This window comes from Natator depressus, chromosome 3 (assembly GCF_965152275.1).
Source record: "Natator depressus isolate rNatDep1 chromosome 3, rNatDep2.hap1, whole genome shotgun sequence".
In the NCBI taxonomy this organism is placed as follows: Eukaryota; Metazoa; Chordata; order Testudines; family Cheloniidae; genus Natator; species Natator depressus.
In genome coordinates, this window is record NC_134236.1 from 135,933,479 (window position 1) to 135,947,687 (window position 14,209).

A 14,209-nucleotide genomic window follows, 5' to 3' on the forward strand; every position below is an offset into this window, starting at 1 on the left:
TTCCTGTCCTATGAAAAATGTCACATTTCCAAATGTTTTTCCTTTTGACTTGGAATTAAAAGTTGAAAATGAAAATTTTCTATTGGATGTAAATTATGGTGCCAGGCAGCCCAACAGCCAGATGGGCACCCCAGGGAGCCGACTAGCTGGTTAGCCCAGGAAGCCGGGCAGCTGAGGGAGCCATCACCAGACAGGCTGCCCAGTGTGCTGGGAGGCTGGGGACGCAAGCAGTCTGCCTGCCGACCCTCCAATCAGCTTGTAGGCAGGCTGAGAGGAAACCAGACGGGCTGGTCAACCTGCTTGCCTGACTGGTTTCCATCAAGAGTTTTGACAGAGTCAAAATGTTTCCACAACATATATTGATTCCATAAAATCAGAATTTTCCAATGGAAAAAAAGATTCCATCAGAAAATGTTTGACCAGCATTATTTAGTCCATATCTAAAGTTTTCTTGGCAAACACAGTGGCTAGAAGCATTAAACATACAGACAGAACCACATAAGTTCCAGAGAACAATTTTATAGTAAGGTGTACGGTCTTTGGCAAAGTCTTTGGGTACAGGTTCACCTAATGAACTGTGTGCAGCTGCTAGGTATGTAAACCAGGGTGATTTTGATTTTACAAACCTTGTCAGTCCAATATTGTTTTGGCTTTAGCAAAATTCTGTGTGAGCATGGCTCACTGCAGGATCACAGTTCAGTGCTCTTAGATTTTTATGCAGCACAAACTTTGTCAGTTTTCTTCAAATGTGCAACTCAGCCTTTCTCTTTGTTTTTGTTTTTCTAAATTAGTGCAACACTGTTTTAGGTCCCAAATTAGTAATAGAATGAAGGACTGAGTTAAAAATCAAATAAATGTAATGGAATACAAAATACAGTGTTTGGTTTTAACTGGTAAAATAGAGTGAAACTACATCCCATAGTTCAGGATTCCTCGTTTTCCTTAGTATAGCTGATACATTACAAACACCTGAAATTGCAACAATCAATTCTTGTTCCTTCCTCCATTTGAGTAAGTGCTTGTGGTATCCATGACTGTTGGAGAGGAAATACAGAATCCTGAACTCAAGACTTGGTTCGTAAATAGAGGAGGAAATGCTTTTTCAGTTATTCTGTTTCAAAACATAAATGTATTGTAAGTTTTAAGTCAACTGTATTATGTTATGGTGCTATCCTGCTGCTTTCTCTGCACCCTGGAGTCCTCACCACAGCAGATGTGATGTAGTGCTGAGGGTAGAGGAGAGCCACCCAAAGTGCATTACAGAGCTTAGTTCTATTGGTACTAACTACACTAATATGGAGTGGGGCTTGGGAATAGGAAGGGTGGAGCAGGTGGATCCATAATTACCTGGATTCATCAGTCAAATATCCTCATTTAAGAGAGGCTACTGTAATGCAGTGGCTGCAGTATCACCCACAGAACATTTTTGCCATTTCTTTGTGGCCTGAGAGGGAGAATTCCTCTTCATTTCACATCTCTTCCGTGCACGAATCATGTCGACTGTGGCTTCATGAGGGGACAGGATTTCCCCCTTACTGTGGTGGGACTGTAAACAGGAGTCAGTAATATGTCCATGGTAAAAACGTTGATGTCCATGGTAATTTTTCAAAAAATTGAATGACTGAATGACATAATCCCCCCTTCCCCCAATGTCCGTCACTAAGTATGGGCATTTTGTCAAGTGTCCGTCACGCAACATGGTGGTGCCAACCCCTGACTGTAAACATCTGGGTGGGAAAAAAGTTTATAATAGATCTCTAGTCATCTTCAGTGACTCAGCACACATTATGAGCTCATTTGTTTTCTCAGAGGAGAAGATGGAGAAAAGGAAGAAAAAGCCAAAGAAGACAAAGGGAAACAGAAGCTGAGACAGCTTCATGCACACAGATATGGAGAACCAGAAGTCCAGGAATCAGCCTTCTGGAAGAAAATCATAGCATACCAGCAGAAACTTCTTGTAAGATGTTATCTACATTGGACTGAGTACTTGCATGTTAGCCAATTATGTGTACCAGGCACTTGTTACAAAGGACTGCAGAAAGTGTCTGTGCATCTGAGAAAGCTGTAGCAACCTGCACTCACTCTCTGTCCTCAACCCACCCCCAAAAAGGCATAAAAACAAAATGACAGTGAAAATACCAATGTGCTAGGCAAAATTATATTGTTCTTCGAAAAACATTAATGGCCTTCTTCAAAGATGCGTGTAATGTGTGCCTTCAAATATGCATGTACACTCTTCATAACCACAAAACCATTCTTTTTTTTTTTTTTTGCATGAGCTGTTAGTTGTATATGCAGTTACCCAATTTGTGAATGCAAATGTGGCGGTTTGTGTCTGGGAATGGATGCACATGTATTTTGTATTTTTAGGGGGTGGAAGAATTATATGCAATCTTGAAAATTATTTGCCACAAATGTTCATAGCTGTATTGCAGCTGTGAAGTCCTATTAGTAAGCACCACAAGTCTGCTGTGGGGGTAATTAACCATTGGAGCAGTTTACCAAGGATCATGGTGGACTCTCCATCACTGGCAATTTCTAAATCAAGATTTTTTTTAAAAGATATACTGACGTTCAAAAGGAATTATTTGGGGGAAGTTCTGTGGCTGATGTTATGCAACAGGTCAAACTAGATCAGGAATCGGCAACCTTTGGGCCGTGGCCTGCCAGGGTAAGCCCCCTGGTGGGCCGGGCTGGTTTGTTTACCTGCACGTCTGTAGGTTAGGTCGATTGCGGCTCCCACTGGCCACGGTTCGCTGCTCCAGGCCAATGGGGGCTGCGGGAAGCAGCGCAGGCCGAGGGATGTGCTGGCCGCCACTTCCCACAGCCTTGGAATCTATGAAGGGGAAAATTAGAGTGGAGAGATCTCAGAACTCAGAGCAAAATTTGGTGAGTTCAGAAACATGGCAGTATCCTCTCTCACAGGTAAATTACATTTGTCTCTCAGGCTCCAGCCCTATTTAGAGGCTTTGCTCAATATCTGAAAGGCACAAGGCTGAAGAAACGTGGTCTCAGACCTGTGGTAGTGGCTGCAGAGCCTTTCCATGACAACTACCACAAGGTATATCAGGTTTCCTCTGCTCTCTCCCAGCCACCCATGGATCCAAGCAACTCTCTAATCCATTAGCTCTGCACCTGCCTTCATGACAACTCGACCACACATATTCCTGTAAAAAGAGCTACTGCTGAGGCCATAGTGTTCAAGGGTCTTCAGGGTCACCTTTCACTGCCTCTCTGCTTTCTAGTCCCTAGGGCAGTGATAGACAATTTCCCTTGTATGTGAGACCTTTCACAGCAGCACATGGGACTGCAGAATTTTACCTTTACTGAGAGAGAGAGAGAAATTTATGAGGCATGTGACAAACCAATTTAAAGAATTTTTGAAAACCCAGTACTTCATATAAAATTTCCTATCTAGATTTAAATCTGTGTAAAAGAGATGTCGTACATTTTGCTTGAAATATTTACTTTTTAAAAACTGTCTTGAAAGCCCATATCTATGGAAAATAAGACTAATTAAAGGAACATATTTCTCAAATAATACAATTTCCCTTCCCCCCCCCCAATTTAGATACATATTTATGCCATCTTGTAAATTGTAATGCATTCACAAAAGGGGGTGGAGAGTTACGGTTACACGTCCAGCCTTATCTTCAACATTCCCTGATTTTTTGAGTGATTCACTTTGCAACTATAGCATTCTTTTATTGTAGTTTTTTTATATACGTGTAGAGAGAGATAAGAGCAGCAACTATGGATGTTTTAAAAATTAGCCATTGGAAAGATCCAAAAGATTTAGTTAGGTTACAAGTTTAGCTGCACATCTGAAACTTACCTGAACTGTTAAAACCACATCAGGCTACAGACCTTATGGGAACAGGATTTCCATGGGATTTCCCATATTTCCACTTTCAATCCTGCTGCAGTGGGAACTAGAAAGTACAGTGGCCTAACATATTTCCACTTTCAGTCCTGTTGCAGTTGGAACTAGAAAGTACAGTGGCCTAACAACATAATTTCAAGACCAAGTTATCCAAGCTTTTCACTCCTCGCAAGGTCTAAGATTTGGTTCCAAATTCAGCTGGGTTTTATGATTCTCCCACTCTAACTGAAAACCTTGGTAAACATGCAAGCAATTTTTGGAGGAGATTGTGGGAAGAGGTGTTCTTCTGAGGGTTTTTAACAGTAAAACTCTGCAAGCTTTCTAGATTTGGATACTTTGAATAATTTTTATAACATAAGGTTCTTAGAAGTAATTTTTATGAGTTCATCAAAGTTGACTAAATCGATATATAAAAAGAAAAGGAGTACTAGTGGCACCTTAGAGACTAACCAATTTATTTGAGCATAAGCTTTCGTGAGCTACAGCTCACTTCATCGGATGCATACCGATGAAGTGAGCTGTAGCTCACGAAAGCTTATGCTCAAATAAATTGGTTAGTCTCTAAGGTGCCACTAGTACTCCTTTTTCTTTTTGCGAATACAGACTAACACGGCTGCTACTCTGAAACTCGATATATAAAATAATTTATAGATAAACTGTATTTTTTATTTTTATTTTCAGAACTATTTTGCTCGCAATTTTTATAACATGAGGATGTTGGCTTTGTTTGTTGCTTTTGCCATCAACTTCATCCTGCTCTTCTATAAGGTAAATTTGTTGTATTATTACTAATCAACCCTTGTGTTGCATAATTACATGAATTTGAAAAATATGGGAGACTGCGTAGCCAAATTAACACACTAACTTCCAATTAAAACTAGCCAAAGAATGCATAGCCTAGTGGATTAAGGGTCTACTTAATATTTCAAATGTGTTGAGTGCTTATCTTGTTAAAGTGATACCTCTATTAAAATTTCTCTTAGTATTTTTTCCATCAGTACAATTCTAAACAATCAGAGAATCTTATATAAAACATGCCACACATACCAAAAATCTATATGCCTGACCTCTCCACACAGAGTCAAGGCAGGAAAGGGTTAACTATTTAAATACTCAAATTAAATAAGGCACAAGGCTACTTAGAGCCTACTAGGCCTGCACACTGAGGGTCTTCACCTTCCTCATCATAGAAGACCATCTCAGAGCACAGACCCTCTTGGCCCGCACACTAGACCTTGCCCCAGTTGGTCTGCATAGTTCAGAGACTGCACAAAGAGAGGGAGTGCAATTTGTGGAGGGGGTGCATAAATCAGTCCTTCAAAAGGTAGTTAGATAATGCTGCTCCAGGCTATATTCGCTTTTCCACTGATGACTCTCTCCTGTCCCTGGAAGCTGCCATACCTAGACGAATCCCTGGCAGAGCCATGCTATCAGGGATTCAGATCAGGGTTGGTCAGAGCTACAGTGTGTGTTACAAGGCTTACACCAAGAGGGCCATGGCCTCTCATGGATCCCCAGTGATCTGTCAAGTTCGGGGCAGCTTTTCTATGGCAAGGGAATGGCAAAACCAGTCATCCCGGTGGAATAAAGTGGAAGGATCTCTGAGGTATTTCTAGAGGAGATTTCGTCACAAAAAAAGGTTCCCTTCCCCCCATTTACATCACCCTTGGTTTGTCTCTTGTGATTTATAGTACCTAGCCTGTAGAAAAGCAAAACTCCTGTCAAATGAAATAGTTGTCCCACTGACTGTGAGTGATTTGAACAGGTCTCCACCTCTGCTGTGATAGAAGAAAAGGAAGTTCGTGTGGTAAATGCTGAGGAAGACTCCAAGTTAAACAGCCTGGAAAGTGGCTCCCATAGGATCATCGCTGTGCACTATGTCCTTGAAGAAAGCAGTGGCTATATGGAACCCACACTGCGGATTTTGGCTATCCTACACACAGTCATCTCCTTTTTCTGCATCATTGGATATTACTGCTTGAAAGTAAGAGGTCGAGGAGTTTAACACTGTTTGTTTTTGTAGGCCTCTTTGCTCCTTTCTATTGAGTGATATGCAGTGGAACAAAATCACAGAAATTTTGCACAAACACGGTGGGGACCCCCATGAAGAGCCACTATGTTGCTGGCCTCCCCTATAAATAAGTTATGCATGTGATGAACCTCACAAGAATTCAGAAAGTGAGGCCTGTCATTTGAGGGAGGTGGAATCCCTCTGTATGGCATGTTCTCATAGGCTCAACACATGGCCATTTACCATGTACATTAATGCAGCCCTGTTCTGACTGAGGTGCCACCTTTGGCTTTCAAATACAAGTAGAGGGGGATACATGTGACCAGAGGAGGATGGATTACAATGGCAGCATTGCATGTCAGCTGGCTGTGCTGCACAAGAAGCGTATATTGCCAAGGGTGTGTGGTAGTTGGACTAGAGTTTCTGACTGATCAAGGCCTTCCTATTGTCCCTTTTACACCTCTGCCAGTCTTGTTTTATCAGGAGTGGAATGCAACAGATCAGCAGCTCACTCAAAGGAGGCACATGAGTGGCATTTCTCTTTGCACTGGTTTTTATGCTGTAGGAAATTATTTGGCTTCTAGTTATTTTTCCATCTTATCTTTAATCGGTTACTTTTTCTTTGCCAAAGAGACAGGATCTGCTTTGCAAGTGAAGGCAAATGGTTACTAGGTGGCAGATTTCCTTATGCGCTTTAAATACTTCCACAACACCAATAAATAGTGAAACGCATTTTCCATGATTGGGTGTCAGGTGGCATACACAGTATCATCTCCACGTCCTGCCTTTTGAGATATGGCTTTCTTTTTTCTGTGTGAGTTTTATGGAATGTCTCTCAAAAAATAATTTTTTATGTTTATCCTCTTGGTAGACATGAATTAAAAAACTATTGAAGTAACTGTTTGCCATAATGATTTCCGACAGTTCCTGATGCCCTGAATGGAAGACATTGTCCTTAAAAGGAGCAGCTCTAGTCTCGGCCTGTGGCCGCTGTAGACACACATTGCTTTTAAAAAAAAAAATTCCATCTCAACTGTATTGCTTTTTATATGCGTGCAAGCTTTGTGTCTGGAAATTGCTGTTAAAATGGGAGTGAGTAAAATCTACTAAACACTTTTTATGAAGCTGTCTTCAGATAATATTTGAACTACAGTTATTATATCGAATGTAATATCCACCCTATTATCAAGCAATATAGTTTTAATTGTTATCGTTCCAATATAATGCTGTCCAGCTGTAGGGTATGGTTTAGGTGCAGAGTCACTGATGTGGGGTGGATAAATAAAAGGTGAATTTGGGGAAATTCAGAAATAATGCTGAGAATCACTTTTCAAAATAAAAGTTCAATAAAACAGCCCTCCGTATGTAATTAATGCTTTAGTGCAACCAGAATGTAGTTTTCTAAGGAAAGTCCATTGAAATGGAACTTAAAGATCTGCCAGCCGCATCCAATCCTAATGGGAGGCACTTCTCTTGAATGTCACCCAGCTCATTAGAGAAAGTTCTGTCCTAGGGAAGGCCTCCAGAGCAGGGCCAGACCAAAACATTTTGGCACCTGAGTCGGGGAGCTCAAATGATGCCCCCATGCCCCTTCGCTTGGGCCAAAACTTTGAAAGGTCTCAGTTCTGCCTTCTTCCTGTTCTACTCCTCTTATGGTACTGCTCTGCTACCTACCTCAATAAAGGAGAACTAACAACTTAAAATGTCTTGTTCAAAAATTTTAAGTAACACTTAACTTTCAAATGCCTGAACAGCAAATGTAACTTTTCTTGTCTACATAGTAAACTCTGGCGTTTTTATCTGTTTGAATAATCAAAGCGGTGCTTTCCGTGCCTTCTTGGTTGCAAAGATTTGAACTGCTTCCTGCTGAAGGTCCACAGTCTGGGCCAGCTCATGCTCTATTGAGATGGTTGCAAGGCCGACCAGCCTCTCCTGTGTCATTGTGGAGTGTAGATGTGTTTTTATTAACTTCAGCTTGGAGAAGCTACGTTCTCCAATGACAACTGTTACAGGAAGTGTTAGAAGTATGCACAGAGCAACAAAACCATTTGGAAAGAGGGTGGTCATCTTATATGTACACATATATTCCAGAATAGCCTTTGGAGTTGGTCCTGCTGAAATGTATCTTGAAAGGGCTTTCAGTTCATCACCTAAATCACTCACATCAATATCACGCATGTCATCATGTGTCAACACTGTCTCTAGTGCCCTGCCTTGCTGGTGTAGGTCTTCTTCAGGTATAGTGAGGAATTTTGGAATATCATACAACATCCCAAATGTATTGCTGTGTTCCTTGAGTTCCATGAAATGTTCAACTGACTGTATTGCACAATCTAGCACCTGGTTAAAGAATTCTACTTTGAATTGTTGTTTGGGGTCTCTTATGGGATTATCCTGTGCCGCATAATCAAAATTTCTTCTTCAGTGACTCTTGTATTCTTGAATGGGTGGGAAAATAGCTTCAGTGTGAAGTTCCTGTACCAACTTCTGTGCACTCTTCAGAACTTTTTGAAATCCCTCATCTGACCGGTAAGACTGTACGTATGACTTTGCTTTGTCCAGTTGTTCCATTGCTCCAGATATATCAAGGTCAACACCTTGGAGTCTCTTGCTTACAACATTTATTTCAAATAGTATGTCATGCCACACACAGAAATCTGAAGTTATGTATGTTTCTGGTGATTCCATTTCCGTGTGTTGTTATTCTCCAACGAACAGTTCCTGTCATAGCATTATCCTCCATAATGGCAACTATGGCATCATCTATCTTCCCAATCTGCTGTTTGATAGGCTTTGTCACCTCCACTCGACTTTCCCATTATGTGGCACTCAGTGGTTTCAGTGTCAGAGAGGATGTTCCCAGATGTTGCTTCAAAATTTGCCATCGATGAGTTGATGCAGAGAAAAATACATAGATGCTTTGAATTACATTAAAAAATTCAGCAGCCTCACTAGAAACTGATGCTGCACCACTGACCACTAGGTTCAATGAATGAGAACTGCATGGGACAAAAAAAGCTCGAGGTTTTAACTCTCAGATCCGTGTCTGTATTCCTCTGTTCTTTCCTCTCATGTCAGCTCTTGCAATTCCCATATCTTCCAGCTTTTTAAGAAGCACATTTGTCATACCAGGTCCTGTAATATCATCAATGTCAATAAATTCTAGAAAATGCTCTCCGACAGTCACCATTGCAGGGACATTTTCACTAGGTTCTGTTGTTGTTACAAAACGCACCATTAAAGTCATTTGTTCCGTATGGCTGATGTCAGGTGTGCAGTCCAGAATAACAGAGTAATATCTTGCTGACTTCAGATCTGCCACAATCTTCTGTTTGACTTTTGTTGCCAGTAACTGTATGATCTCATTTTGAATTGTTTTTCCAAGGTAGTGGTGTATGTACATTTTTTGGCTTGTGACTCTTCTTAGATGCTCCTGGAGTACAGCATCAAACTCAGCCATCAGCTCCACAATTTTAAGGAAGTTTCCATTGTTTGGCATATATAGCTGATCTGAAGTGCCACGCAGTGCTAGGTTTTGGGTAGCAAGCATTCTCACAATGGCAATGAGCCTTTTCGGAATATTTTGCCAGTAAAGAGACTATGATGCAGTCTTCTCTTGATGCTGATCATCTGTGGTGGCCTTTAACCTTAGTCTCATCTCAAGTTCTTTCCACCTATGGAATGCTCTCTGGTGATTTGCTGCCTTCTCATGGCATGCCAGATTTGTAGCCAGATGTTTTCCAGTCCTTTTTTCCTGTAGAACCCAATGTGGCTGGAACACTAGACTGGAAGACTTTGCAACAAAAACAGTATGCAGCATTCTGGGTTTTTGAGTACATAAGCCATGGCCTCTCCACTTTGTCACCATTGGGGATTTCACGCCAGTCATGTGTTGGATGGAAACGTCTATTTTCATTGTCTTTGGGGAACATGAAGTTTTTCACTTGCTGTGGCCCATGCAGTACAAGGAAGTCCCTCAGGCTACTGATCAAGTGGGTCCACAGTCCTGGACCATCGAGACTTAAGGAACTAAACTCAGCAGCAGCTGTTTCTTGCACCTCCGCCACACTCTTCTCTGATCTACACTTTTCTTCAGGAATGTGCATGGTTACATCCATTTGAGATGGAGATATGGATGCTGCAGTAGCTGCCAGCTCACCTGCACTCTGACTAACTGGAAGATCAGGCATCTCCTCACCACTCACATCCTCACTGGGGCCAGAAGGCTCACCGTGTGTGTCTATGTATCTCAGGAGAGCTCCTTCCTGCTTTGATAGAAAAGCTTCCTTTGCTTTCTTTCGTTTTCTGAATGCTGCCCCAGAGGGGTGTTTTCTTCTTTCACTCATGACTGCTGTTCTGTGCCAGCTAAAGTGGCTCTCAACACTCAGTTGAAGGGGACATATAAGTAGGCTGGTAGCAGGGCCCGAGTGAGGGAAGATATAAGCATCTTAAGGGCCTAACTCCTACTATGTCAGTTGACTGCCTGTTCTCTTCAAGTGGGTTCAGGGAAGCAGCAGGAAACAGAAAGCTCCCTGAGAAGCTGGTGTTAATCAGTCCAGGCTCCTGGGGGTACTAGAGAGGTACATAAGAGGCTCCTCCTCCTCTCTCTCCCTGCGGCTCCTGCTGCTTTCTGTTATTCCTCTCACCTTTTCTCATGCCTGCCTGTTATGTCTCTTGTGCCCTCCTTCCTCCAGCACAGCACTCCACCATCTCTGTACATCTGGAGCAGAGAGAATACATATGCACCAGCAGCAGACACAATTGTCTACACTCTGGGTCCTAGTGGTGCCCCGACCCACCCCCCACAGTCTGGCTCCTGAGGTGGCCGCCTCAGTTCACCTCATGGTAAGGCCAACCCTGCTCCAGAGACTTGCAGTCCAGATCCTCAGGGGCAGGCAAAGTTCACCGAGCACAACTCAAGGAGGTGGTGTGCAAAAGTAGTTTAACAATGTCTTTTGCATTACTTTCATCCCAGTGCAGCTGTTTCCCCTGCTGTGTCTTAAGAGCAGCCTCAGGACTACTTTAATTCATGCCAATCTTTAACAGCCCCAGGTGCCTTAATGCAACCCCAGATGAGCCTGACATAGGAGCATGCCCAGTATGCTCACTTTTTAGCTATGTCCCTTTTCACCCTGCTATGCGGACAGCAGGGAAGGTATGTGGTCTACAAACTCTTATATTGGCTCTGTGCCACTGTAGGAGCCCCCTTGCATTTGTCTGAGCCTTCCTGAGGTTAATGGCCACATTACTGAAACAGTGCAGTGCAAAGTCATTGTATGGCACGAAAGGATCTGGGCCTCATTCATCTATACATACTCAGGTTACTGGCATTAGTCAAATACTTGACTGTTTGAAAGACTACTGTAGGTTATGTGCAGTATGTAATTTTTCCTTCTGATTGCTGGTTTAGCTTCATTCAATCTGTGCATTCAATTTTTATGAGCAGCTAGCTGTCACTGATTTTGAACTAATTTTTAATATGTTTATTTTTCTACTGCAGGTTCCCCTGGTTATTTTTAAGCGTGAAAAGGAAGTTGCAAGGAAATTGGAATTTGATGGGCTGTACATTACAGAACAGCCTTCAGAAGATGATATTAAAGGGCAGTGGGACAGACTCGTCATCAACACACAGTGAGTGTTTTTACTTTAGCTTTTATAGCTGTGCACAGAATTTTCTGGAATACACACATTGCCATCGTCCTCTTCTGCAAAACTTGAGAGCAAGCTATATACAATAGGGATTAGGCTTCCAGCAAAATAATCTAATAGACTGTAAGCATCTGTAGGAATTGTTGTAGATCATGATTATTAGTCGGTGTTCTGAGGGCCTGAATCTGAAATGACTTTTGTCCTGCAAAAAAAAACAAGGCACAATAAAGTTCACGTTGGTGAGTGTTATATTTACTAACAAGGTGACTGCAACAGATACTGGGTGAACTGCACTTTGGAACCCTTTAGACTGCCTTGAGTGTACCCCTCAGGTGACAGGCCCAGGTTCCTGCACCTCATTCTGGGAAGAACCACATGGTCCAGCCACTCTGGGACTGGGTCTCTGGACATCAGTCCTAATTGTGTTGATGTGACAAGCCCAGCTCAAATTGGCACCTGTAAGCCCTTTCACTCTGGGGACCTGTGATCAGTCAAGTTGACTAAAGCAACTCAGAAACAATGTCTTCCAAACAAAGTATTATTTATTCATTCCCCCAAAGGTACAAAGCATGCAGAGCAAAGTGTAGAAACAATAAATGGCATGGGTATTACACATCAATCTTTCCTTGCCAGATTTTTGTAAACGCCCTTCACCCAGCTAATCCCCCTCTCTTGCTGGGAGAAACAGACTGTCCTGCTCCCAGCAGGCTTTCTCTATCTCCCTGTGTTCCCTTGCCAGCCTGTCAGCTGTTGCTGACACTCCCAGAGCCGCCTCTGGCCACTCATTAACCTCCCACCCTTGTCTAGGCCTGGTGGCTTAGTGGAGTTTTTTTAACCTCTCTCTTCTTGACCTTGGCAAAACAGCTATGTCATCGGGGCTGAGGTGTCACCTCTTCACAGCTATAAAACTGGCTATTCTGAGTGCTCTATCGTAGTTTTCTCTTTCCCACTTGGTTGCTTTAACAACCCCTTTTTAGCTAATTCTATAACAAGTAACTCATTGTAAACATATACACAGAGGAAGGTGCCATATTCATGAAACATAAAAGTTATTTCCCAGTTCATCACCGTTGTGCTAACACTGTACCAGGACACAAAACAGTAGAAAAATATTGGGCAAAAACATGCACACAAAATAAAGCTTCTTCAGGTTGGGAAAAAACCCTTAAATTTGACACACAATGAAGCTAGCTAAAGCCTGCCTTCAGACTGTACTGTACTGCTGTGCAGAGTAAGAAGAGTGAGAAATAGAAACAGATGTTGCTTTCTCAGAATACTTGATTTTCTTGTTATGTTTTTTAAAAAGATAATTAAATGGTTTTAACATAGCAACTTTATTTGCATTGTTTAACTGAATAAGAATAACACTTGAAGACATATACAGTATCTGGAAAACTCAGATATAATAAAATTGTTCAGACATTATTAAAAAGCTACAGAGCTTCCTCTGCTGTGGCCTGCCTCTCTCCAGAACGGAAGAGTAGTTTCTGGCTCTTGTTAGGTTACAGAGTGTTCTATAGTCTGCAGGTCAAGAATGAAAGAAAATAAAAGAAAGGAAGTGGTAGGGAGATACAAGAAAGGGAAAAATATATAAAAGCAGGGAAGAGTGAAGAGAAGAGGTGAGCAAAGGGAAAAATACCTTTAAAAACAGTCCAGAAAGAGGATGACATGGGGGGAAAGGGAAGATAACAGGAAAAAGGAATTGAGAGATATGAAAATAGAAAGATGAATGGTGGTAAACAGAAAGTTAGATACAGTGATGTATCTATTTGTAGTGTGCTGATCATCGTGATACATAGCCATCAATGGAAGAATTACAGTTCCCTTTGTCATCCAAGTAGGACTCTCTTCTCTGTTCCTTTGTGGGTTTGTTGTGTTAATTTTTTTCAGAGAGAAAGAGAGAGCTTACCTGTTAGTTTATTGCTACCTTTATTGAGGGGAAGGTCTTAGGAAAGAAAGGGCAGTTCTTGAGGTGGTTGGGCCCCTTGTTTCATTAAGGGCTTTGAAAATGAGAGCCAAATACTTAAAATGAAATGGGAGCCATGTGCAGCACACAGGGACTTGAAGTAATATATTCCTCTGTGTCTATCTCACTCAGAGGACAGGCATTTGAAAATAATACTTAGTCCTGCCTTGAGTGCAGGGGAGAGGTGACCTAGATGACCTCTCGAGGTCCCTTCCAGTTCTATGACTCTATGATTCTGCTATGTAGAACTTATTACAGTAATCCAGCATGGAAGTAACACAGACATAGATCAATAACAGAGTCTTCAGTCTTCTTGCTTGTGAGAGGTGGAAAAGTGTTTCTGTCCACTGCTGCAACTAGTCATCTAAGTGGATGAGGAAGACAAAGTTAGTGGGTAGGTGAAATTATTTCAGAGCTCTAGCAGAGGCTCATGGCTGTGACAGCCCCCTCAGTTGAGAACACTAGTCCAAGTACTGTGGCGTAAATGCTCAGATGTTAAGGCACACTTAACCTAGTTTTACACCAGAATTACTCCAAATTGATAAAGAGGCTGGGAACTTGTTTTTATACCACCAGTTAAGAAGAAAACGAAGCCCACTCCTGGTTAACTTGATCACAGAGATCACCCCCTTGGCTAACTCAAAGTTGCAGTGCTGCAATACCTGTTTCCTAGGGCTGTCGGAAGCTGCATTGACATGGC

At 42.0% G+C, this 14,209-nt stretch overlaps 1 protein-coding gene across 1 annotated transcript in view; it reads left to right on the forward strand.

Moving 5' to 3' along the window:
* RYR2 (ryanodine receptor 2) overlaps nt 1-14,209 on the forward strand; it is a 698,126-nt gene that overhangs the window by 636,446 nt on the left and 47,471 nt on the right. Inside the window, exons 93-96 of the mRNA XM_074948896.1 lie at nt 1,810-1,957; nt 4,565-4,651; nt 5,649-5,867; nt 11,395-11,525. Coding sequence (XP_074804997.1) covers nt 1,810-1,957; nt 4,565-4,651; nt 5,649-5,867; nt 11,395-11,525 — 585 coding nt within the window. The remainder of the gene's footprint in view (nt 1-1,809; nt 1,958-4,564; nt 4,652-5,648; nt 5,868-11,394; nt 11,526-14,209) is intronic.